Source organism: Artemia sp. Qi Xiang Cuo, chromosome 7 (assembly GCF_049724085.1).
Source record: "Artemia sp. Qi Xiang Cuo chromosome 7, ASM4972408v1, whole genome shotgun sequence".
Classification (NCBI taxonomy): domain Eukaryota; kingdom Metazoa; phylum Arthropoda; class Branchiopoda; order Anostraca; family Artemiidae; genus Artemia; species Artemia sp. Qi Xiang Cuo.
In genome coordinates this window covers 28,366,869-28,392,420 of record NC_142800.1, presented here as the reverse complement: position 1 = coordinate 28,392,420, position 25,552 = coordinate 28,366,869, and the positions used below count along the sequence as shown (strand labels likewise).

The following is a 25,552-nucleotide window of genomic DNA, read 5'->3' as shown; positions in this document are numbered from 1 at the left end:
TATATATATATATATATATATATATATATATATATATATATATATATATATATATATATATATATATATATATATATATATATATATATATATATATATATATATATATATTTATATTGTTTCAAAACTTGTCATGCATTGTCAAAACTTGTCAAACTTGGTCTGTATATTATCTTATTGTAATAACCTGCCTTTCACTTTTTTCCGTACTATATTTTGGGACTCAGTTTTCTCGCTTGGGTTATTGTTACTGTTACAGTCTTCTAGTAATTTTTCTAAATATAGGGTATGTGAAGTAGCTGGGAATCTGTAATTTATTCTTTCCGTTACTGAACTTCTAAGCAGAACCTTAGGAGTTGACTATTTTCAAAATTCCCTCGAACTGCACTTAGGTTGCACCAGCAGGATGATGTGTTGATAGACGCGTTCCGCACCCGGGGCACTTTCCCCGGGTGCAGAAATTTTGGGGGCGTAAAATTTCAAAAAAAAATAATCTAACTGTCTTCTTCTCCTTATAATCATTTAAGAATTAATCTAAAAATAAAACTCGCGCTTATAATTATTTTTTAACTTTTGAAATTTTATTAAAGTAGAAGGCACAGTGTGCAATAAGTATAAGCAAATTGAATCCAAAATTTTCATTTTTCTTATATAATTAATTCCATATTCATTTTTTCCAGCGATAACTAATAATTTTGCAGAGGCTAAAGTATGAAAAGTTATATCTAAATAAACGGAAAAGTTTTGTTAATAAATGAAAATTTTGTTAAAAGTTTGGCCTGAAAATTTTTATGAGGCAGGTGGGGGGGGGGGGCTAATCAAGATCTTGCCCTGGATGCCAGAGAGGCCAAAACCGTCACTAGGTGAAGACCTGCTATAAACATCTTGCTGATGTTGGGGCTTTATTTATATATTTATTTGAAAACCGTCTACAAAAGCAAGAAGATGGAGCAGTAAAATAAAAAATAAAACAATAAACACAACAATTAAACACTTTGCAAAATGCAAGACAAGCAAATACACATGAACCAGTTATACTATAGGCATCACTTACTATGAGATAGACTTCGGTCCTTACTGTAAAAAATAATTAATTTAAAAAAAAAATTAAGTACAAATAGCACTAGATCTAGAGATTTCCTTTAAAATGAGCCATTGAACAACTCTCTACAATGTTCCAGTGCCAAGCTATCTGTGGAATATAAAGTTTAAATACAACTTTACCACGAACTGTTTGATTGCTTCAAAAATCAAATATCTTTGAAAAGACAGCAGTACGAAAAGACATCAAAAATACAGTTCTTAGTGGAAAAATTTATCCTGTTTTAAAAATAATTTGTTTTAGTTACAAAATGTTTTTAACCCAATTAATTTCCTTTAAAATAAGCCATTGAACAGCTCTCTACGATGTTCCAGTGCCAAGCTATCTGTGGAAGAGGAGAAGAAGAAGAAAGAAAAAAAATATCCCGTTTGTGGAGAATAAGGTGGTTAAAGTCAATTTTCTTGATTTTCAAGCCAATATATTTTCTTTGTTATTCAAGCCAAAGGGCGGTAAGTTTCCTTTATAGGGTTTTCGGACAAGGCGGTTCTAATTGGGTACTTTTTGTTTTTATCTGACTCTTTTTTTAGGGGTTATGGGTTTTTATATTTCTTAACATTGGACGTGATCGTCTCTTACTAGGTTGCTAGCTACCGCTGCAACCCGGATACTAATAAGCACACACGTATTTCGGGTCCAAGGTGGGAGCCGAAGGAGATAAATTTGAGAAACGATAATAGCACCATCCAATTTACATTAATATATGTACAGAAAAATTGTTCAAAACGGCACAACATACTATATATGCTGCAGAACAATAACGTTAAACAATCTTACAAGAATTAAATTATTGTTAATATAAAAAATTATTGAATATTGTTAAAAATAATTGTGACACAACGTCACAATTATTACTGCTTAAGAATATGGGACCAATCATTTAAACTCCCATCAATTTTTATGTTCTTTCGCTATCCTATGGCGACGGCAACCTCTGGGTCAGTGACCTTGAATTTCGTAATAGCGAGGAATTTCTATACCACGGAGGCAGATGAAGCAGATACTTGGCAAAACAAAAAAAAACAGATCAGACTTCACTCTTGTCATTTTTAGTTAGGACTTTCCAGAAGGGTGCGGTGTAGAGGATATGGGGAAGGGCAACAGTATTATATAGACTTGCTAGAAGATGTCGGTTGAATCGAAGTTCACAAGATACAATGGAAGCGTAAGCTGCTGAGATTCTACGTCTGATTTGTTCAAAAAGAAGTTTTCGGGTGAGTCGGATAGAAGAAGCAATGGGCAGACCTAGATAGATGAAGTGATCTATAGGTTGAACAGAGCTAGATCCAAGCGTGATGGATCTTTGTTAAGATCGGATCATAACTTAGGCTCAGCCTCCATTCAGCATTTGCCGAATCTTTGTCAACATCATTTTTACTGTGCACGTTATTCATGACAAAATGTGTTGGCTAATAATAATGGGAGTGTTTTTTGGTCTCATGAGCTGACTAAACTCAGCTGACTAGACAGTCAGCTCAGTGAGGCTTGTGCATGTTATGCATGACAGAATGTGTTGGCCAATAATGATGGGATCTTTTGCCGATTTGTCTTGCTGAATGCCTTGGGTGATATTCAAAAGGAAAGCAGACTTTCTGAAATCTTCCATTGAAGGAAAGATGTCTACAATTTAAAAAAGTAGTATGTAATGACACTATGAAGAATGCCTTTCTTGAAAAGTATCAAATACATTAAGTAAATTTCGAATACATGCACCAATGATAAAAACTCAACTTCCATAATGTTTCTATCAATGGCACTTTCTGAGGCACACCAGTCGTGATTTAGGTTCGTAATTGATCCATAAAAGGTCTATATTTTTGCACCAAAAAGTTCCCTTTTTTTTCACCGAAAATCTAGCTGGAGGCCCTACATGAAAACTTCTACTGAGATATCTTTACAATATGATCTGCATGTAGAAAATTATAGAAAAATCATGGCAAGAGATTCTAAATTCAGAATACGAAGCTGAAAAGAAGTAAAAGTTGGCAAAAGAGGCAACTGGAGAAAATATTTACAAGATTCAATATTTACATTGTGTACTTACCACAATTCGATATGTAATGTGGAGAAGGAAGTTCTTTGGACGAACAATATAAGGGATTCCTTCTTTTCTGTGTGCAGTTTATGTCTGAAAGTCAACAAAAAGGTCGTGCTTATACCAGTCATATAATTATACTTAGCAAAAGAAAAGCATTGAGACCTGGCAAATATCCTGTTTTCCTTCTAGAAAATGTATTGCTATTATGTCTGTATTCATAACATATATATATATATATATATATATATATATATATATATATATATATATATATATATATATATATATATATATATATATATATATCGTAACACCTATTCACAGTAAGGAGTCTCTAATTAACAAAAATTGAAATAATATGTGTGCTTTTTGTTACTAGTTATGGTATAGTATATCAAAGAGATGTGGCCTCAATCCACGGGGATGTAGGGAGAGTGTAAGTTTTTATTTTTTTTTTTTTTTTTCATGAATAAAAAAACAGTATATTCTTTGAAATTCAGGGGAGGAGTGACATTTTTTTTAATTCTTCAAATGTTAATAGGTGGTGAGGTGGAATTTATTTTTAAAAATCTATGGGGAGGGGTGGTATTGGTCTGAAGGACAATTAGAAAATTTTCGGCATAATAATGTAATTTTTACATTTTAACCTCCCTTGGGAAAAATTCTAATCCCCTTCCCTCCTAGTGATTACATTTCGACTCTTAAACCACCCCCGCCTCCTGTCTGGCTGGGGAAAAAAGGAATAGTAAAACCCTCAAAATATTGTACAAGCAAGTGAATCAATTATTAACAGTAAATGTCTCGCCCATCCCTTTGATTATTTTGAAGGAATGGGAAATCCAATATGCCAAGGCATTCCAAATAAAAAATGCTCTTCTAATAGATTATTTATCCCATATATTTGCCAATTTTTACATAGTTTTTACTCTCTGTTTTAATGTTTTTTACTAATAGCTATATATACTAATAGCTAATTATAATAACTATATATACTTATTATGACTATATAAACTAATTATAACTGTACTAGTTATAACTAATTATACTAATTTAAGTAATTATAAGTTTAACCGGGTTATACTTTATAAATTCTTGATTTTCAGTGACGGCGAAAGCGATGATGACGACGGAGATTCGTCCTCCAAAGACGGAAGCCAGACAGATGAACGAGAAGTGGATATCGGAAAAGTAATTTGTGTTGAGATCGGTGAACGAAAGAGGTCCAAAGAAAACTGGTTTCCCGGCCTTGTGGTCGCACCAACTGCGCAGGATCAGGTTTCAATTCGTATTAAGGAAGAATATCTGGTGCGATCATTTAAAGATGGACGATAGTAAGTTTTACCTCTGTCTTTTTTATTATTAAATGATGGGCAGTGCTTGTCCTGAATCCCTGGCTCTTGCTGTATTTCTGATTTTGAAATCTCATGACTTTCAGAACTCACCTAAACGCAACGATTGGCAAAGATCCCTCTTCTCAAGGCCCTCCCTTGGAACTTCATTGTTTATGCCTACCTTCTCTCATGACTTTCAGAACACACCTAAACGCAAGGATTGGCGGAGATCCCTCTTCTCAAGCCCCTCCCTTGGAACTTCATTGTGTATGCCCACCTTCTCTCATGAATTTCAGAACACACCTAAACGCAAGGATTGGCGAAGATCCCTCTTCTCAAGCCCCTCCCTTGGAACTTCATTGTTTATGCCCACCTTCTCTCATGACTTTCAGAACACGCCTAAACGCAAGGATTGGCGAAGTTCCCTCTTCTCAAGCCCCTCCCTTGGAACTTCATTGTTTTTGCCCACCTTCTCTCATGACTTTCAGAACACACCTAAACGCATTGGCGAATATCCCTCTTCTCAAGCCCCTCCCTTGGAACTTCATTGTGTATGCCCACCTTCTCTCATGACTTTCAGAACACACCTAAACGCAAGGATTGGCGAAGATCCCTCTTCTCACGCCCCTCCCTTGGAACTTCAGTGTGTTTTCCCACCTTCTCTCATGACTTTCAGAACACACCTAAACGCAAGGATTGGCGAAGATCCCTCTTCTGAAGCCCCTCCCTTGGAACTTCATTGTTTATGCCCACCTTCTCTCATGACTTTCAGAACACACCTAAACGCAAGGATTGGTGGAAATCCCTCTTCTCAAGCCCCTCACTTGGAACTTCATTGTGTATGCCCACCTTCTCTCAAGACTTTCAGAACACACCTAAACGCAAGGACTGGCGAAGATCCCTCTTCTCAAGCCCCTCTCTTGGAACTTCATCGTGTATGCCCACCTTCTCTCAAGACTTTCAGAACACACCTAAACGCAAGGATTGGCGAAGATCCCTCTTCTCAAGCCCCTCCCTTGGACCTTCAGTGTGTTTACCAACCTTCTCTCATGAATTTCAGAACACACCTAAACGCAAGGATTTGCGAATGTCCCTCTTCTGAAGCCCCTCACTTGGAACTTCATTGTTTTTACCAACCTTCTCTCATGACTTTCAGAACACACCTAAACGCAAGGATTGGTGGAAATCCCTCTTCTCAAGCCCCTCACTTGGAACTTCATTGTGTATGCCCACCTTCTCTCAAGACTTTCAGAACACACCTAAACGCAAGGACTGGCGAAGATCCCTCTTCTCAAGCCCCTCTCTTGGAACTTCATCGTGTATGCCCACCTTCTCTCATGACTTTCAGAACACACCTAAACGCAAGGATTGGCGAAGATCCCTCTTCTCAAGCCCCTCTCTTGGAACTTCATTGTGTATGCCTGCATTGTGCATTGTGGTAATTAGTTGGCAAAGTGGCAATTTCTTTAAAAGGTAAAAGTAGTGCACCAAGTAGCATTGTTTGGGGCAATTGTTCATTGTGTTAATTAGGTGGCAAAGAGGCAATTTCTTCGTGAGCAGTTTACTCTATGTTGACATCCATATTGACCAACCAGGTTGTAGATTCAAACTTGTTTTGCAGTAGATTGATCATCTAATACAAACTTTCTGTCTTTGAACATTTCTATGTATGTTTTAAACTGTGATTTTTCTGACGTTGAGGTTCTAGATAGCGTCGAATGCTTTCGGTTAATATATTTCAAGGATGCTCCCATTCTTGTGAAAGTTTTTATATTATTAGTTGTCTATATTTTAGTTCCTATGTTAGTGTTACATATATTTTCTGTTTTAGTTTTTTAGTTTTTCTATTATTATATTTTTTATTTTAGTTTCCATATTAGTTTTCTATATTTTGGTTTCTATAAAAAATTTTCTATATTAGTGGCAGCATTATTTCATATAGTTTATATATTAAAAATGTGACAAACAGTTCGTGATCATGCGTGGGTAAAATTAGAATTACATTAAAACAGAACAAAACATTTCTTTTTTATTATATGATTTTCTACATGTTGTCTTATGATTTTCTCAAGATATCAAAACAGTGCATCTTCCTGACGCAATTTACCAGGAGGGTGGACGATTCAGCCTAGAGTAAAATTACCCCCCCTGCTTCACAAGTGCGAATATTTCCTTATGCGTACCATTCGATTCATCTTGAGCTTTTTAATGCAGCAATACAGACGAATTTAAATACGATTTAAAGCAGTGAAATTTATTCGTGATGTTCTTCCACAAAATTAAAGAAGGGTCTGAAATGCCAATAAAGTGCATCTCTAGGCCATTAGTTGCCAAATCTTTCTGGAGGATAATCGCTTCTCCCTCCGCCCTCCCTTCTATTTTCAGACATGCTTGTCACAGTACCTTTAAAAAAATCTGGTTCGAAGCTTGAATCTTCTAAGTAAGACATAACCAATGTTTAACATTCAGGCACGCAGTCATAGAACAGATCTTGTTAACAAGATAGCACGAGACTCATCATAAGTACAGAACAACCCTAAATCCGGATTTCAACCTATTATGTTATCGCTAATTAAAGAGCATGTCGGATGAAAGGCGAAAAAAAAAACACATATACTCTGTTGTTAGCATCGGAAACCAACTGACTGATTATACAATGGAAAATATTTGCTTCATATAGGCGATCCGTTGCATAATGTCACATGACTGTTTTCAGATTAGTGATTGACCAAGAGTTACAGACATTTATCCATTATAGATATACGATTGTAATGTTAAAGATGACCCACTCTCACGGTAATGTTATTAATTTTTATTTTAGTTACACTGTCCCTAAGAACGAAACCGCCGACTTTTTGTCGGATTCTGTGGCTAGTATTGAGAATCAGCAGTTGAAGCACGCTGTTGAGAATGCTTTATTGTATCTTGAGAATGATACTCTTCCATCGCATTGGGATCGTAAAGCACTTATTGGGGTGGAGCCCGAAGCAGAAAACACTGAACCTTCTGATGATTCGGAATCTGAAGATGAGTCTCCTGAGACTAAAGATCATTTTGTTGCCCAACTTTACAAGCATATGGATGATAGAGGTACTCCTATTAATAAAGAACCAACGATTGGTAGCAAGGACCTGGATCTTTATAGACTCTTCAAGGTATATAGTTGTATTAATAATAGTTTAAGGGAGTATTTTATTAGTAATATTTTATTAGAATATTTTTTTAGAAATAAGAAGAGAGCAAGGATAGCCTGGAACAATTAATTTAGACCCGATGACCCAAGACCTACAAGAATATGACTGTATAACAGGCGATTAGAATGTAACCGATTTCTTGACGGAGCTTGAGAACAAGCTTTGCTAGGAGAATTTCATCTGGTAGGCTATAGGGCTTTCAATACAAAAAACTACAACTTAAAAAAATCAGATGAAGTCATTTGAGGCAATCATCAAAACCAATGTTAAATATTGATGACATATTTAAGTTCAAAAGTGGTCAAATACATGATTCTTTTAAATATTGTTTTTTTTCTGTTCTAACTTAATGGTATCTGGATTCGATTCTGAACAAGTTTCAGGGAATGAATAAGGGGTTTATTTAAGTTCTGTCGCCAATTTAGTGTAGGCAGAACTAAGTTACAGTTCCGTACAGTAAGTTACTGATACAGTTTGTATATGTATTGAAGTAGATGTGTTAGCTATGTTAACCTTATTTTCAACAAATATAGAGATTGTGAGTTTAATTTTAGTCAGTGACATCTTAAGTTTTTATATGTCTTGTCGAGTGACCATCCTATCTTCTCCTATCAAAAAAGAAGAAAATAAATGTAGTTTTTCCCACTAGATATAAAAAAAAAACAACCATAGCTTGAATAACCATGATCTGGATATAAAAAAAAAGTAAAACAGGTTTGCTAACTGGTATTTTAAGCTTGGGAGACGACTTTCCTGTAAAAAACGTATATTTTAATATTGTTTTATTTTTTAAACCAATTATGTTATTCAGTGGAGTTTTTGTATTTTTTAGTAAGTTAAATTAAAATTTAGTAAATTAAATTTTAACCAAGTATATTTAAGTTATTAATTATCATTATTTGTAACAGGGAAAAAACATAATTCGCTATAAAAGTGTTGTTTTTTCTTCTTTTTTTTGTGTTACTTGTTTTTTTTTGTATCTCTCGATTTGTTTCTTTTTTTAAAACCTAGCTGTGCTATGGTACTTTATGACGATTTTCTTTTATAGTTTAGTATAACGTGACCACATAGGCCCATACTCTAGCAAGGGGGGATCAGAGGTTTTGTGTCTGGACGGGGCTGTTTTAAAATAAGGACATTTTTACGCCATAGTTTTTCCATGAGGGGTTGGTTCTTTTAACAATCAGAGGAAGGATTTGAAACCAAATACCCACACCTTTTCCTTCCCTGTGTTAAGGTGTAGCCTGAGATCCATGGTATGTTTATAAATAACTTAAAAAGACTGCACAATTTGTAGAATTTGTAATTTTAGAGAAATAGGGACTAAAAAAGACTTTGTCTCTTAAATTTGGTAATTTAATATGAATATTTGGTAATTTGTGTCCCTAATGTCTCCAGGCCTTCTTGGCCAAGAAGGCCAGTGTCTTCTTCTTCTATTTCACAGCAGGCGGGCTTTTCAGTTGATACTATTTAGCCCTTTTCCTTTTGCTTCACTCTGTGGGCTACAGAGCTACTGGCTTGGTTGTCTCTTATTTATGAGATATTCTCAAATATCTTTCAGTAGATCTTTCGACTCAAGAAGTTCAAATATAAGATGATAGATATCGATCTCTGTGCTCTGTGTGCAGGTATAGTAGGCTAGGCTCTTGGCTGATAGTGAGATTTTGTGGTGTTTGAAGCACTTTAACAGTTTACAATGCAAGGTATGCTGTGCAGACGTCAGCACATTAAATTCAAATAGGCAAGTGTCAAATAGGCAGTTCAAATAGGCAGTGTCCCTAATGTTTCTTTGTGTCCCTAATGTTTCTTCTGGGCCAGGTTGGAATTGTGTGTTTTGTTGTTCATTAGTGCTTGGTACTTTGCTCCAGCTTGGTTTTGGGTACCCACCCAAAAGCAAGCTTTTTATTTTTCCCCTGCATTCCTGGCCATAGAACCATGCGGGGTGTATAGGATGGTATATGTGCTATGTGCCTGGAAACGTGTGTATTTAATACAAACAATTGTTACCTTATCTCTGGGGTTCCCAACCCTATGCCCGCGAGCACCATGGTGCCCGCGGAACGATTCGTATTTGCCCAGCACTATTCAACCGAGACAGGAAATTTCTATAAACATTAACTAAAAATGTGAATTTTTTTTATTTATTTGTTAGTTTTAATTTATTTTTTACTTTTTACAATGTTTTTTTTTTTTTTTTTTTTTTTATAGTGTGTGTGTATGAGGTGTTCCTTTGCTGACAGTTCTTGTCGCAAAATGTCTATCGACGAGCCAGACTGCATTACTCACTAGTTCTCGCGCTAGCCTGGAGCCGCGTTGTTTTCATTATGAGTGCTGCCCGATCGGATCGCGACAGGAGCTAGGAGATATCTTCGTATATTTAGCGAAACACAAATTAGGAGTTTGATATTGCTCCTGAAAATTTTTAACAGGCTAAAAGCGCGAAGTTGACAGGGCCGGATTTAAATTTTTGGCGCCCCTAAACCCAAGAAATTTTTTTCGAGGAGACAGAGATTTACGGGGAAAACTCCAAAAATTCCGGGATAGTGGAAGCCCTGAACAGAAGGCAACTGATGAGTGATGTGCCAAGAGTAATGCAAGAGAGAGGTGATACCGAGCTCTCAGCTGCCATTCTTGGAGACATCTGACAGTTTATAAGGGGCTACGGAATTCCTGTGTTGTTTTAAAATCACTTTCCTCCGAATAGGTAGCGTAGCAGCAAAGTGCACCTGGCACTTTGACGATAAATCACATTAGTCCAGTTTTTGTTAAGAAAAAAAAATCGAACAATGCTTTTTGCGCCCTTCGGCCCGGGCCTAGTGGGCCTATGCGTAAATCCTGGCCTTGAGGTGGGTATTCTATTATATTAATAAGCGATAATATCTCATGATTGAGGGGGTAGTTATAGTCCTTGTTATAATACATTTAGGCATATAGTGCAGATCAGACGTATGTTATAACATTGATATTATATTGTAGTTCAATTACTATTTATTTTTTATACCTTTAGGTCGAAAATAAGTGGACCGAGTAAAAGAGAACGAACCTATAATTTTAACAAGGACTGAGAGGAATTATATTGTTTCGTTAATTTGAAAAATAAATGCAGTTGCTTGTTATCTGGTAGTAGTATTGCAGTGGCGAAAAAAAATAATGTTGACCGGCACTTTCAGACAATTTACGGCACTTTTGTTGTGAATTATCCGCTTAAATTTGAAGTAAGAAAAAAAAATATGTGAACTAAAATCAATTCTAACTGCAAAACAAGATTTTTTCACTATTCGTGTGGAAAATTCTAACGTGGCCCGGAAAAATTTCGACGAATGGGAAAATTACAGGAAATACGAAGGAAATTCCATAAATTGTAATGTTTCACGAGAAGAGCGGTTCTTACAGGTTCTTTAATTACGAGCCTGACCCTGTACAAAAAATTCGTTTTAGAACCAGCAATGGATAAAAATAGTTAAAACTACTGCAAATAAAATTGAGAATCTGCTCAGTTAAAAACCAAGGCCGTATCCAAAGAAGATGGGATGTACCGGGTTTGAAACCCGATACATTGTTTCTTTCAAGATACTTTACATGCTTGCAAACAAGAAGACACATTTCATTGATGATGGGTTGATGAAAGAACAATTTTTTCTGATGCCCATTGTTTGCTTGATGGATCTTTTAGCAAACGTGAGATTTTCTCAGCAATACAAGACTTACAGTTGTCAAATAACACTTTCACCAGAAGAATACCTGCAATTTCAACAGACATAGAAACTCAGTTAAAGATTGATTTGGTTGTGACTGGTTCTTGCTAGAATTTGACGAGTCGACAGATATATCAGACACCGTACAGTTAGCAGTTATGGTGAGGATGGTATTTAGTAACTTCACAGTAAAAGAGGATATGTCGAAACATTACTTCTGAAAAAAACAGACAAGGGATGAGGACATTTAAAATACATTCAAAACACATATCAAGTCAATAAATATGCGTTTGCACAAGCTGTCTGCGATAACCACCGATGGGAGACCAGCAATGTTCAGTAAAGGATTTACATACCTCTGCAAGAAGGATGAGTCATTTTCAAACTTTGTCTCTTACAACTGTATTATCCACCAAGAAGCTCTGTGATGTAAAATATAGCCGTTTGAACGCAGTGTTACAAAAATAATCAATTCTTTTTGAGCAGTTATTTTGCAACACCGAGTTTTTAAGGCCCTGTTAGAAGATACCGAAGATGAAAACCATGATTTTAATCTGCGTACTGAAGTACGTTGGCTCAGTACAGCAAAGATTCTTACGAGATTTGTGAGTTTGATTGAAGAAATACAAACATTTTTAACAGATAAAAATGAAAATTATGATGAAAAAGCTGAGTCTCGCTGGCTGATTGATTTGGGGATTCCTACAGATATCATGGGAAAAAAAGGATTCGTTAAATTTCGAGTTTAGGGGGAAACAAAAACTTGGCTGAAATGATATGCTCTGTAAAGTCCTTTAAAGTTAAATCGGATTTAATATCACATCTGCAGGTCAATTCTCTCATGCTTTTTGCACAAATGAAGGAAATGCTAAGTAATAATGAATTAAATAGGTCATTATTAATTAAGCATCTTCAAGTGTAGAAAAAACAATTAGAAAAGAGATTTTTGCAGTTTACACATATCGAGCCAATTATTTTTTTCTGTATCAATGCTTTTACTTGCCAAATGAATATAGGCTATTGGAAATGGCCGCATGTATTGCAGATATTGTTCAAGGTAAGAAAGAAGAACTAGAGTTAGAAATGTTGGATCTTAAGAATGATATTTTTCTAAATTCCTTAATATCATAGGACTTTTAAAATACCGTGGACACAGAAAAATTCCCATTTTTGATAAAAGTGGCATATAATATTCAATAATTTCTTGGTTCGACATACGTATGAGAATCATTTTTTTTCAAACGTGAACTTAATGAAATTAGGATATAGATCTCGACTCACCGTTGAGCATCTTTATAATTGTTTGCTAACAGGATTATCATCATACTCTCCTAATTATGAGACACTGGCCAATGATATGGAATGCCAAAAATCACATTTGACACGCTTTTGTTTACGTTATGTAAATATATTTCTCTGAGTGCATATAATTTGGATAATAATTTTATTATTTGAAAAATTTTTTGTTTATTATATGTTGATAAATTATGAATATAAGAAATAAATTATAGGAATGAGAATTCATGAAAGATGTTTGTCGTTTAAAAATAAGTGGTGCCTGTCACCCTACCGATATTTTAAAATGTGCTCTAGAATACAAAAAGGTTGGGAATCCCTGCCTTATCCTATAAAACCGATCAGTCCCTGCAATTCTCCAAATATTCTATCCTAAATATCAGATACAGTAGATCTTCTTCAAGGGTTTCCCCCGATACTTACAATAAGTGGACGACCTTACAACTTGATTTTGCAGACCCTCCAATAGAGCGTCAACATGGGTCTTTGACTTCCAAGGAAAATTAGAGGCATCTTATGCCTCATGCACATAAGGCAAAGTGATCCTCTCATGAGAGTATTTACCTCATTGAACCTTATATATGGCAACAGCTTGAACAAAGGAGGGATTTACTCTTCTTTTCTGTGTTTATTTGTTTCATTTTTCTTCGTGAAATTTTAAATGTTGCCGGAGAATTCTGGCAAGGACTTACCTTCGTAGTCTTGGATTTTGTTGAGTTTAATATATGTTTAAATTCTTTTGGTTTCTGAATTGGCAAGGAAGGAAGGATATAATTTATTCAGGTAGTTATTATTACATGCTCCAGCTTGGTTTTGTTGGGTAGGGTCCTTTTTATTACATGCTTTTTTATTGTTTTTTTTCTCCCAGCATTCCAGGCCATATAACCATGCGGGGTGTGTAGGATGGTATATGTGCTATATGCCTGAAAACGTGTGTATTTAATCTGAATAATTGTTATATTATCTTATAAAACCGATTAGTCCCTGCAACCCCTATCTATTCTATCCCACATATCAGATACAGTAGTTCCTCTGTAAGGGTTTTCCCTCAAGGCCTACTATAAATGGATGACTTCACAACTTGATTTTGCAGACCCTCCAATAGAGTGCTAGTATGGTTGATTGACTTCCAAGCGAAAGGAGAGGCATCTTATGCTTGACGCATATAAGGCAAGGTGGTCTTCTCATAACGGTATCTCCCTTATTGAACTGTATATGTGGCAACAGCCTGAACAAAGGAGGGATTTAATCTTTTCCTCCATGTTAATTAGTTTTATTTCTCTTATTGAAATTTCAAATTTCGCTGGAGAAATATGGGGGGGGGGGGGTCTACTATACATTCTGGCAAGGAATCACCTTCGTAGTCTTAGATTTTGTCGAATTTAATGTATGTTTAAACTTTTTCGGTTTTGAATTGGCAATAGACTCGTTCATGAAAAGGAAGGATATAAGTTATTCAGGAAGTTATTATCTGTTAAATAAAAGGCATTGACAAATTATGTGGAATTATTCCAGGGTTAGGGCAGTTTCTATGTTTTATTTCCGAAGAATATAAATTTTCTCCAGAAAAACTGATAAAAATGTTCATTTATAATTGTGTTCTAAAGTCCAGACCATTCTAAATTCAATAAAATCTGATATTCATAAACCAAATTCCTGTCTGAATGTAAACGGAAGCGTCTAGTTCTTGTAATTGAAAAGCGCCTGGTTTTTCTTTCATATTATATTGTGAATGTATTTGTATCTGTTTTATTTTTAGGTTGTCCATAAAATGGGTGGCTTTAATCGTGTAACCAACCAAAACATGTGGCGAGTGGTTGTTGGAAAAATGTCCCTTGGTGGCAATTTAAATGCTGTATCCTCTCAGCTAAAACAATTATACAAAAAATATCTTTTGTCATTTGAAGAATTTTATCGCAAACTTGGTGTTACTTTATTGAATAGCCCAAGGACGAATCGGAACAATCGCTCTAAGCCGGGCCGAAGTCTGATGCGTGGAATTCCAAAGAAATTAATCCCTGATAAACCATGTTCCCTATCTGATTCTTCTGAATCTAGCGCAAGCAAGTTTGATATCGAAAGCTTTGATGACGAACAGAAGAAGAAACAGAATGAAGATAGTAGTGACGAAAAGCCACTAAAAGTTATAAAAGCAATCGAAATAAGATTACAAAAAGTGGCAAGAGTTACTACTCCAAAAAGGGAAGGAAGGCGTCGCACAAAATCTGAAGATAAGATGCCAAAAGCTAAAGTGCTCAAACGAAGGGGACCTAAAGCTGTCACACCGCCCAAATCAGACCCAAACACTCAACCAAACACACCCAAATCAAACCAAACTACAACACCCAAACCAAAGCCCAAGTCCCAAGAGCCCGCTTCAAAAATTAAAAAGTCTAAATCAGAGCCAAAATTAGTAAAAGACGAAGACGCCAGCCTCACAGATTTTGTCAAAACTAAGCCTAAAAGTGATACTGGACAAAGGCCTTCCCGTAATTCATCACCTGTCAAAACTCAACCAAAGAAAGAGGATTCTGATGATGAAAGTGGTGATACTCCAAGGAAGCGACGACTTTTACAGAGGAGCTCGTCGATTACAGCTAGCGAAAGTGGTGAAACAAAGAGAACTAGGAAAAAAAAGGTACGTAATACTTTGACTTATTGGGCCTTGTTTGGTTCTGTTTTTTTTTTTTTTTTTTTACGTACACAACAATAAAGGGCCACTCATCTCCGTCGAAGCGTGCCTAACATAACTTTATGTACTATCAATAAAAGTGAGTCACATTAATCTATGGGCGCCCATAAGCTGAATTTTAGAGAGGGGGCTTACCTGGTCTAATCGGCACTTCCAATGCCGTATAATAGAAATCTCAAAACAAAAATATCAAATATAAGGCAGCATCATTCAGCCAAGGAGGGCTGGGGCCCCCCTCCTCATATGGACGCCCATGGAATAATCAGCTTCAAACTGTTTTTTTTTCTTTTCCTTTTTTGGTGGATGTTTTCCCAAGATAATTAGGTGGATATGTTTATTTTATACAGATGCCCGATGGGCCAAGGCTATAAAAGGAAAAAGAAGACAATGTAACACCTTGTCCTATAGAAGAGAAGGTAAAATCTCACTACAAATATTAAAATTTTATAACACACACCAAAATAAGAGATGAAGCTTTACAAACTGACTTGTAATGAATATTCTCCTATAAATATTCCTGCATAAAAACATTCCCCTATACATAAATCCCCAAAGAAGAGAAAAGTTTTGTGAAAATCTTGAAAATTTATTTTTGATTTCCTTTAAAATTATGGAAATGTTAGATTGCCTCTTTTGTTTTAGCATGACGTATGACACATGTGTTATTTCTACATTACAAGTACGTGTACATAGGTGCATACATTGATTGGCGTCTATCAGAAGATTTTTGTGGGATTGGGTGTTTAAAAAAAGGCGTAGTTTTAGGCCCAACATTTTGTTGAGGGGAGAGGTTCTTCTGGACAAAAGAGCCCGCTTCGTGGACTCTCTCTAGCAAAAAGGCTGTTTCGCAAGTTTTTGGATGGCCTTCCTTTCACTTGGGCAAGTTCGTAATGATTTTGGACCTTTGGCCCTTGAAAATAACCCTCGCTTCGCTCGAATGGTAGCTAATTTTTAGAAGCGTTGTGGCGACTCTGAATTTTTACAAAAAATAAAAAATAAAATCATTTTCATGTAACAGGTGATACAATCAAAAGACAATACGTGTATCCTGGTTGTCAAAAGGGAACTTTTGCAATACATCAGAATTGACTAAGGGTATTTAGTCGAAACTTTCAGGGTATGTTGAGCAGGATGTTGAATCAAATAAAAAGACACCAGGTGATTCGGGGTTAGCTTCCGGGTCAGGCTGGTATCTGCAGCATCTCAGTAATGCCTAAAGATGTTAAGTTGAATTTTTCAGTGCATGTTGAGGGGATATTGAACTAAATCATAAGACAGTATGTGTACCGAGGTTGTCTTAACGGTACATCTGCAATATCTCGGGAACTGCTAGGGTTATTAAGTTGAAATTTTAGGGAATGACAAAAGATAAAGCTAAGGGGGATGTTGAACTAAATCAAAAGACACTACATGCATCCAGGTTGTCAAGAGGACGTATCTGCAATATCTCTGGAACGGCTTACGGTATTAAGTTGAAACTTCCAGCGAATATCAAGGGGGGATATCGAAATAAATCAAACAGCTCAAGCTACATAATTGTTTTTAAAATGCCATACATGAATAACTTAGGAGTAGCTAAGGGTATTAAGTTAAAACTTTCAGGGAAAGAGACACTGTGCATTTGGGATAATTTAAATATATTATGTGCACCCAGGTTGTCAAGATTATGCATTTGCAATATCTCAGGAAGGGCTAAGGTACAATATTAAGTTAAAACTTTCAGGAAATATTGAGGAGACCGTTTAATTCAATCAAAACTCACTATGCGCACCAGGTTTTCAAACGGGCGTATCTGCAATATATTAGATGAGACTAAAAAAATGCGCAATGTCATATGTCTCAAAATAAAGAAATCTAAAAAGGAATTTGGTGCTCAAGTGGTTAACAAGCTTTGGAAGTCTAACCCCTCTAGATTCCACCAGAAGGTCCAGGAGATTATGGGACGGAATCGAAAGCAGCAGACGATCTACGGCTCTGATGGTGAACCTCTGAGCGCTGATATGATCAACACACATTTTTCAAATATTTGTCGCACACGCCCACCTCTTGAAGAAACACCTGAAAATGGACCCATTGCACAAATTCCAATCCTTCGCCCCCATTAAGTACACGAGAAGCTCAAACTCCTGGACACCAGAAAGAGTAGTTACCCTCTAGAAGTTCCTATTGAGTTGATAGCTCATTGCTCTGAGGAGCTTAGTCATGTTTTGGCTGCCTGCTTCCATCAATGTCTAATAGATGGTATATTCTCGGATTGCTTCAAGACAGCCTATATAACTCCCATTCCTAAAATAAAAAAACCCTCTCACCTAACGATTTGCGCCACATTTCAAAAACCCCGTGCCTTTCCAAAGTGTTGAAAGACTTTATCTGTGAATATTTATATGGAGATCTTGAAGCTAATTTAGACCCTCGGCAATTTGGTTTCAGGCCTGGACATAATACTACCCACTATCTTGTATGTTTTCTTGACGATCTGATGAAACATCTCGAGAAGGAAGAGACTTACGCAGAAATCCTTCTCAGCGATATAGTAAAGGCGTTTGACAGCATCCAACATCTGATAGCTATTAACCGAGCTAAAGAAATGGGAGCTCGACAGTTTCTTGTGAGAATGGTTGCAAGCTTCCTGCACAATCAAAACCAATGTGTTTCACTCACGCAGGATGAAGCATCCGAAATCCAAGAAATATGGTGCGGAGCACCCCAAGGGACAAAATTAGGACGACTGATCTTTTTGATTGTTTTTAACCCTGTCCTAGCACATATACAAAGTCGCTACAACTTTGCTGACGACCTGTCAAGCATATCATTCCGCACCTTAGCGTGCCCAGCAGAGAAAATCGTCAACTCATCAATATTTTCCCATCCCAATCACAATCGTGAAGATATAATGCTTACAGTTAGTGAAACCAAAAGCCATATTCTACGTGTTAGCTTTTTTAAATCTATAATTTCGTCCCAAGAAGACACAGGACTTACAACTAAAGATGAAATAAAAATCCTAGGAGTAATTTTCAAAAGCAACCTAAATGGGATCCACATATACAGTCTATCCTCCAAAAGGCTTCCCTATGCCTAAAATCCTTTGCTTGCCTAACGCGGTTCAATATCCAAATTTCCATTATGCGCAGTCTATACTGTATGTATGTCCGATCGCAAACCGAGTATGCTTATCCCGTTTAGCACCCAGGTCTAACGGCTATCCAAACCGAAAAGCTTGAAAATATTCAAAAGCGGGCTTGCCAAATAATGCTTGGGGCAAATTATACTTCCTATGAGGACAGCCTGCAGAAACTGAGGCTTCAGAAGCTATCTGAAAGGCGCCACGATCTCACGATGCGTTTCGGAAAAAAATGTCTAAGCTCTGATGTCCATCGCAAAATATTACCGGATTTCCAGGAATCACAGATCAGTCGGCCAAAAACACGTAGAGGAGCCCTCACTTCGTCGTGCCAACTTCTTTGTCGCCCACCCCGAAAGGCATCAAAAAGGTACCTATCATCGTTTGTTCCATACTTCGTGAACCACTATAATGAGGAACTAGTTGAAATGGAAATCTATAAAAAGTTGTGAAAAAGTTTATTTATTTTTATATTTATTTATCTGATCTCATGTGTTATATTTTCTTGTTGTTTGACGTCCGTTGCTAGCTATAAGCTATTATGGAAATAAAGAGTTATTATTATTATTATTATATTAGGTACAGCTAAGAATATAAACTGCTGGCTTAAGAGACCCAGCAGAAAATTGTTGGGAATATTAGATATGGAGATCAATTAAATTTTACTTTTTAGCTAGGGGTTTTCAAACGGGCGTATGTGCAATATCTTAGGTACAGCTAAGGGCATAAATTAATGGCTTAAGAGATCCAGCTGAAAATTGTTGGGGATATTAGATAGGGAGATCAATTAAATTACACTTTTTAGATAGGGGTACCAGAAGGGGGGGGGGGGCTTATCAATGACAAAAAGTGTAAAAAAAATGAGTTTCATAGTATGAAATATTCTGTTTTGTTGGGTAACATGCTGAAAATTTGAAGGGGTGGAGACACCTCGTTTTAGACCCAAGGGAACCATTAGCGGAAGCAAATCTAGTTGTATTGATTCTTAATGTCCTGCTTTTATAATTATTTCTTAAAACAACAAGTTGTCATAGTTTTTGTAAATGAGGTCAAAATTCATTTATTTAAACAAATAAGCAGTTAAAAAAATATATATATTTCGGTAATGTTGTTATAATGAAATGATTTATCAGTATCACAGTTCATATAATTATCCAGTATGATCATTCTCTATCTCACCCATTATAAAAACCCGGACCGGGGTGCGAGTGCTCCGGAGAACGTTTTTGCAGATATAAACATAAGCGAAGTCAGATCTTTTCACGGGTAGACAAGTCAGACTGTGATCTAATCGGAAACAAGTGGAAACCCGCTATTACGAATAATGCACTTTGTTGGAAACAATCGGAAACAGACTAACCCGCATTCCCGCTAATGCAGAATAAGTGGGAGGAGCTTTTTGTTCGCACCGAGAACGAAGACCAGAAATGATCTGCGATAAGCTTACTGGATAATTATATGAACTGTGATCAGTATAGACTAAGAAAATATTTTATTCACTACAATAGGTGGAGCTAACGTGAGCATGTATTGTTATTTGGCCGGTTTTGTTTATTTACATATTAAAACCAGTTAGAAATCGGATTAGGATGCAAAAAAAAAGATTTAATAAATACAGGCATTCATACCCTAATGATCTAAGAAAGTCTATAAATTTTTAGCTGGTACTAGAATCTGATTCATCAATTGTGGAAGGCAATGAAAAGCCCCAAAAGAAAAAGAGGTCGTCAGTACTTCAGACCGAGTCCCCCTCACCTTTGCCTAGGACAGATGGAGCTACACCCCTACCTCGTGGAAGACCACCCAAATATAGACAAAATGACACCAAACCTAAAGCAGAATTCGTAAGGTAAAGGCGGATCTTCTTCTCTTTCTTTGAATTAGACATGATTTATATTCAGGGTCATATTACATACTAAATGTTTTTTTTCGTAATTTTCCATCCATTTGAAGTAAAGCTGATGTTTTCGTATCTACCAAGCTCAGCACATTTTCCTCCTGCGCGTAAGATTGAGGTAAACAACCGAAGAGAAAAAAATTGTATGTTTAACTTTTCAAAGAAGAAACGTGGAATTTACAGTGGTGCCAATTAGGGGGGGGGGGCAATTGTCCCCACCTCATCTAGGTTTTGAAAAATAGCCTTTTTTGGTATTTTCGATGAAAAAAATTGACCCTCCCTAGATTTTGAAAGAAACCTTTTTCTGGTATCTTCATTAAAAAATTGAACCCCCCCCCCCCGTAATTTTGTGAATTGGTATCCCGCGAAGTCCATAATTTAGGACTTTTGTACAATGGAAACCGATAATATTAAATTTAGATGAACTTTTTTGTCTTTAGCCAGGATAAAAAAAAAAAAAAGTACACAAGAGCGCAAAACTCATCTCAAGTCAAGAAACGAATTTTCGAGCCTTGAAGTGAACTTGCCACTTTGACTATCCTGACATCCGCATTTACTACCCTGAAAATCTGCTGAGTGAAGTTGTATTTAGTTTCACTAGCCAAATTTAATTTGTACTAGCCTAGTTGCTGGAATGTATCCAACCTGGTGGCATCACTCCTCTTTTGGTAAAATTTATTAGTACGTTCGAGTATTCCAAGATTACTTATCGTTAGCGTGTTACGAGACGTAAGATGTTAGTAAGACTACTGTTTGAAACGGTCGGATAAGTACACCTGCTAATTCTAGAAAGGGCAGGATTACTGAGGATAAGTGACGTCATATATAAAGAAAAAATTAAATTTTTCAAAAATGGAAAAAATATGTGAAAATATATGCAGAGAACAAAAAGAAACTGTAACGGGGAAATGTGATACACCTTCAGGGGTTTGTAAATGAGCTATGTTTACACTGGAGTAAACGCAATTAATGTCGTTATTCGCCTTGTTGCCTGTAGCGTTTCAATTGACAAGTTGCCAGATAAGTATTTGTTATCTTTTATGGATTTCACTCAGGGAACTTAGTATTAAGCAGATAAGTGGGATAAGTCACGCGTGAACGCTCTCTAAATGTTCTATATAATATTTGAATACTAAAAGAATTTAAATCGTTTTAATATTAATTATAATATATTTTTTATTTATAGGGAGGGATTCGAAGGAGAGCTACCAAAAGAGGTGGATGTACAATTTAATGACAAGCTTCGTGTCTATTACGGAAATACACAAGGAACCGTTTACGAAGCTAAAGTTATGGATATTAGGTTAGAAAACGATGTTGAAACATACATGGTTCATTATACTGGGTGAGTTACCATTTAATAAATTGTGATAAAACAAGAAGGAATGGGCCAGTAATGTTAGTAACAAAGAGAATGATTTATAATTTGTGTGATAATTTATAATATGATCTGTAGTTTAGCATACCTTGTCGTGTAATTGTCGCATAATTGTCAACCAAAGGTCCTTGACAAACGGAAACCGGTACAACCGGTTGTACCGGTTCTTCTTCTTATTATTTGAATTATTAATAAGGAGACACTTTCACATAATTTCATCACCGGAATCAGATTTCGGGCCGTGCAGTGTGTTGCTACAGGAAGGCTTGATCTCTGGGTCCCGTATTACCAAGCTGAGGTCAAACCCACTGCGCCATTACAGGATGGTTGTACCGGTTAATGTTGGTAATAAAGAGGGTCGATATAAAGAGTACGGGTAACTTATAAAAGTGGAAACTGGCAACAGTGTCACCAGGAATATTAACGCCATCTAGCGCATGACGACACTTTTTTAAGCTTCGTAGTTGTTTTTCTGTCAGGAACTGAGATGAGACATTTATTGCTGCACTCATTTCACGAACTACAACAATTAAATGAATTATTCTTATTATTACTCTAAAAATATGCCAAGTGTCGCCAAACGCAAAATGGCGTTGATGGTTTTTTTTTTTGACACTAGCACCAGTGCTAGTGTGTAACCATTATACGTGAGTAATCTGATCCTGTTTCATCAGATTAAAATATAGGGCAGTGGAAAATACATTAAAGAATCAAGTGTATATAAGTAACTAGCCAAAGCTACTTATTCGGCCAGAGCCAGATAGTCAAAGGTTTTCTGGCCATTTCAAAAAGACTTTCCTCGTAATAATAATAGTAATAACAATAATATATATAATGATAATAATAATAATATATAATAATAATAAGGGATTAGAAGTCATGAATTGGTGCAATCTGATTTGCTAGGAAGCAATCCTTTTAACCCTTTCTATTTGCACTGAAATTTTCAACCGGATCAGTGGAAAAACGATTTTTTCGATTTTTAAGCGTTTTTTTTACAAAGATTTTTTCGATTTTTAAGCACTAGTTCCCACTATTGTAAATTACCCATACTCTTTGAGTCCATATTTAATGCCTGGTTTTAGGGAGAATTAGATGAATTTTATTTGGAAATAATAATCAAAAGCACAAGTGTCAATTTTGTGCTTCTTATCGAGCTACGAATCCTTATATTTTTATTTGAAAATCACAAATAGAAATGTTGAATTTGTGCTTCTTATCGAGCTACGAATCCTTATATTTTTATTTGAAAATCACAAATAGAAATGTTGAATTTGTGCTTCTTATCGAGCTACGAATCCTTATATTTTTATTTGAAAATCACAAATAGAAATGTTGAATTTGTGCTTCTTATCGAGCTACGAATCCTTATATTTTTATTTGAAAATCACAAATAGAAATGTTGAATTTGTGCTTCTTATCGAGCTACGAATCCTTATATTTTTATTTGAAAATCACAAATAGAAATGTTGAATTTGTGCTTCTTATCGAGCTACGAATCCTTATATTTTTATTTGAAAATCACAAATAGAAATGTTGAATTTGTGCTTCTTATCGAGCTACGAATCCTTAAATTTTTATTTGAAAATCACAAATAGAAATGTTGAATTTGTGCTTCTTATCGAGTTGCGAATTCCTTAATTTTTATTTGAAAATCTAAAACAGAAATGTTGAATTTGGGCTTCTTATCGAGCTACGAATTCCTAATTTTATTTGAAAATCTAAAACAGAAATGTTGAATTTGTGCTTCTTATTGAGCTGCGAATCTGAAAACCGCAGTCACAAATAGAAGTGTGAATTTGTGGTTTTTTTTCGACATACAAATCCCTAAACAGCAATATCATAAATCAATTCTGTATTACGCGTAAAATTGTCAAAAAATGGAAGACGAACTAAAAATAAAAGATCAATAGTCAAATAGTAAATGATCAGAAACAAGAATAAAAAAAGTGACTAAACAAGGCAGAAATCAATCATAATGTGGCTTGGAAAAATATAAATGCAGTATAATGGGATCGGAAAATGAAGCAAAATGGATCAAACAACATTAATATAGTAATAAAAAGTGACTGTATGAATCATGGTATGTTATATTGAATATGTAAATGTGAACATATGATGATTTAAGTGGCGCAATCATTGGATGTGGGAAATATGATGAAAAGTGGCTTTAAGTGGGGTTGGAAGTAAGCGTCTTATTTCTATTAGATGGCTGAGGAGTTTTAGCAGGGTAATGATGGATCATGCGCGAAATGCGAGGTTATAAAAGGGGAAGTCTTCTTTTGCGCGGTACGTGATGAAGAGTGGCTGGTAATTTTATATATATATATATATATATATATATATATATATATATATATATATATATATATATATATATATATATATATATATATATATATATATATATATATATATATATATATATATATATATATTTGTATATTTCAACATATTAATGTTGAACCTTGCTGAAAAATTTGCAGAAAAGCCCATAGTTTCAGAAAATGTGGAACGAGCTTTCGGTGAGAAAGCAACACTGAAAGACAAGGCCATTTTCTATGTCAATGTGCGAAAACATTTTATTGTGGGTATTTGCCATATTTTGAACAAATATCCTCTGAAAAAGGATGGTTTTCTAGAGGCTTTACGCTGTTTGAGTCCAATCAACATGAAGGATTCAAGAAGCATTGCAGGCATAGCGGCTGTGGCACGCGAGATTGCGATTGGAGAAAGCTCAGATTGGAGTCGCCCAGGCTGAGTGGCTGCTTTTGCGAACTGAAGCTGCATCCTGTGAGGACATTAATCGGATTGATCATTTTTGGAGCCATTATTTTGGACTGGTGAATGAGCGCGGGGACAGCAAGTACCCGGAACTTACCAAGCTTATCAAAGCGGTGCTGACGTTATCGCATGGCAGCGCAGATATTGAGCGTGGGTTCTCGCGTTCTGTTAAGATTCTCGGTGAAGACCAGACCTTGATGTCTGAACGCGTTCTGGATGAGAGTCTCATGGTATATGACACGTTGAGGCTTTATGGAGGAAAACCAGAGCGGTTTGTTATTACAAAAGAGCTGTTGAATCTTGCACGTTCCGCACGGTCTTGGTATCAACAATATCTGGATGTAAAGAAAAAAGAAGAGCTATCCGAGAAGGAGAAAGCAGCTTTCGAAGAGGACAGCAAGTGAAAGTCGCAGGAGGTCCATGAAAAAAAGAAAGAAATAGAAGACCTGGAAAGCAAAAGGAAAAAACTTAGAGCATCAAAGTAAGAAAAGAGAACAGTAGCAGATACTCTACTTCAGGAAGCAACCGACAGAATGAAGAAGGCTGCTGAGTCTATGAGTTTCATAGACATTGCCCTAGCTGTTTCTTTGCTCAAAGGAGCTGTAAAGTCCAGAACAAGTGAAAGAGAGCAGATGGTGGAATCTGCAAGAATGGAGCAGTCTCTTGTAAAGAGAAAAACTGACCTCATGCCAAATTTGATGCCCAAGAAGCAGCAAGAGTGATTCCAAATATTTTAACTGTATCAGTCAATCATTGGCACAGTGTGTGTATCTGAATTTTTACTGTTTTTTACTATTTGTTCAGTTTGTATTTGAAAAAAAAAAAAAAATTAATGCAAAAACTCGGGAAATGACGAATTTATGTGACCAGGCATCCCACACCATCTACCACAGATTTGATCCCGAGGACTTCCGGATCCTATATTTGGGCCCGGGAAATCCTATAAAAATAGGGTAGAGCCTATAATTTAAAACGAAGCAACCTGTCCGAACCCTGATATATATATATATATATATATATATAT

At 36.0% G+C, this 25,552-nt stretch overlaps 1 protein-coding gene across 1 annotated transcript in view; it reads left to right on the top strand.

The window, feature by feature from the left end:
* Positions 1-25,552, top strand: part of LOC148950132 (uncharacterized) — an 81,404-nt gene that overhangs the window by 34,560 nt on the left and 21,292 nt on the right. Inside the window, exons 4-8 of the mRNA XM_089092161.1 lie at positions 4,241-4,468; positions 7,290-7,623; positions 14,413-15,291; positions 20,131-20,318; positions 21,553-21,711. Of these exons, the coding sequence (XP_088948287.1) occupies positions 4,241-4,468; positions 7,290-7,623; positions 14,413-15,291; positions 20,131-20,318; positions 21,553-21,711 (1,788 nt within the window). The remainder of the gene's footprint in view (positions 1-4,240; positions 4,469-7,289; positions 7,624-14,412; positions 15,292-20,130; positions 20,319-21,552; positions 21,712-25,552) is intronic.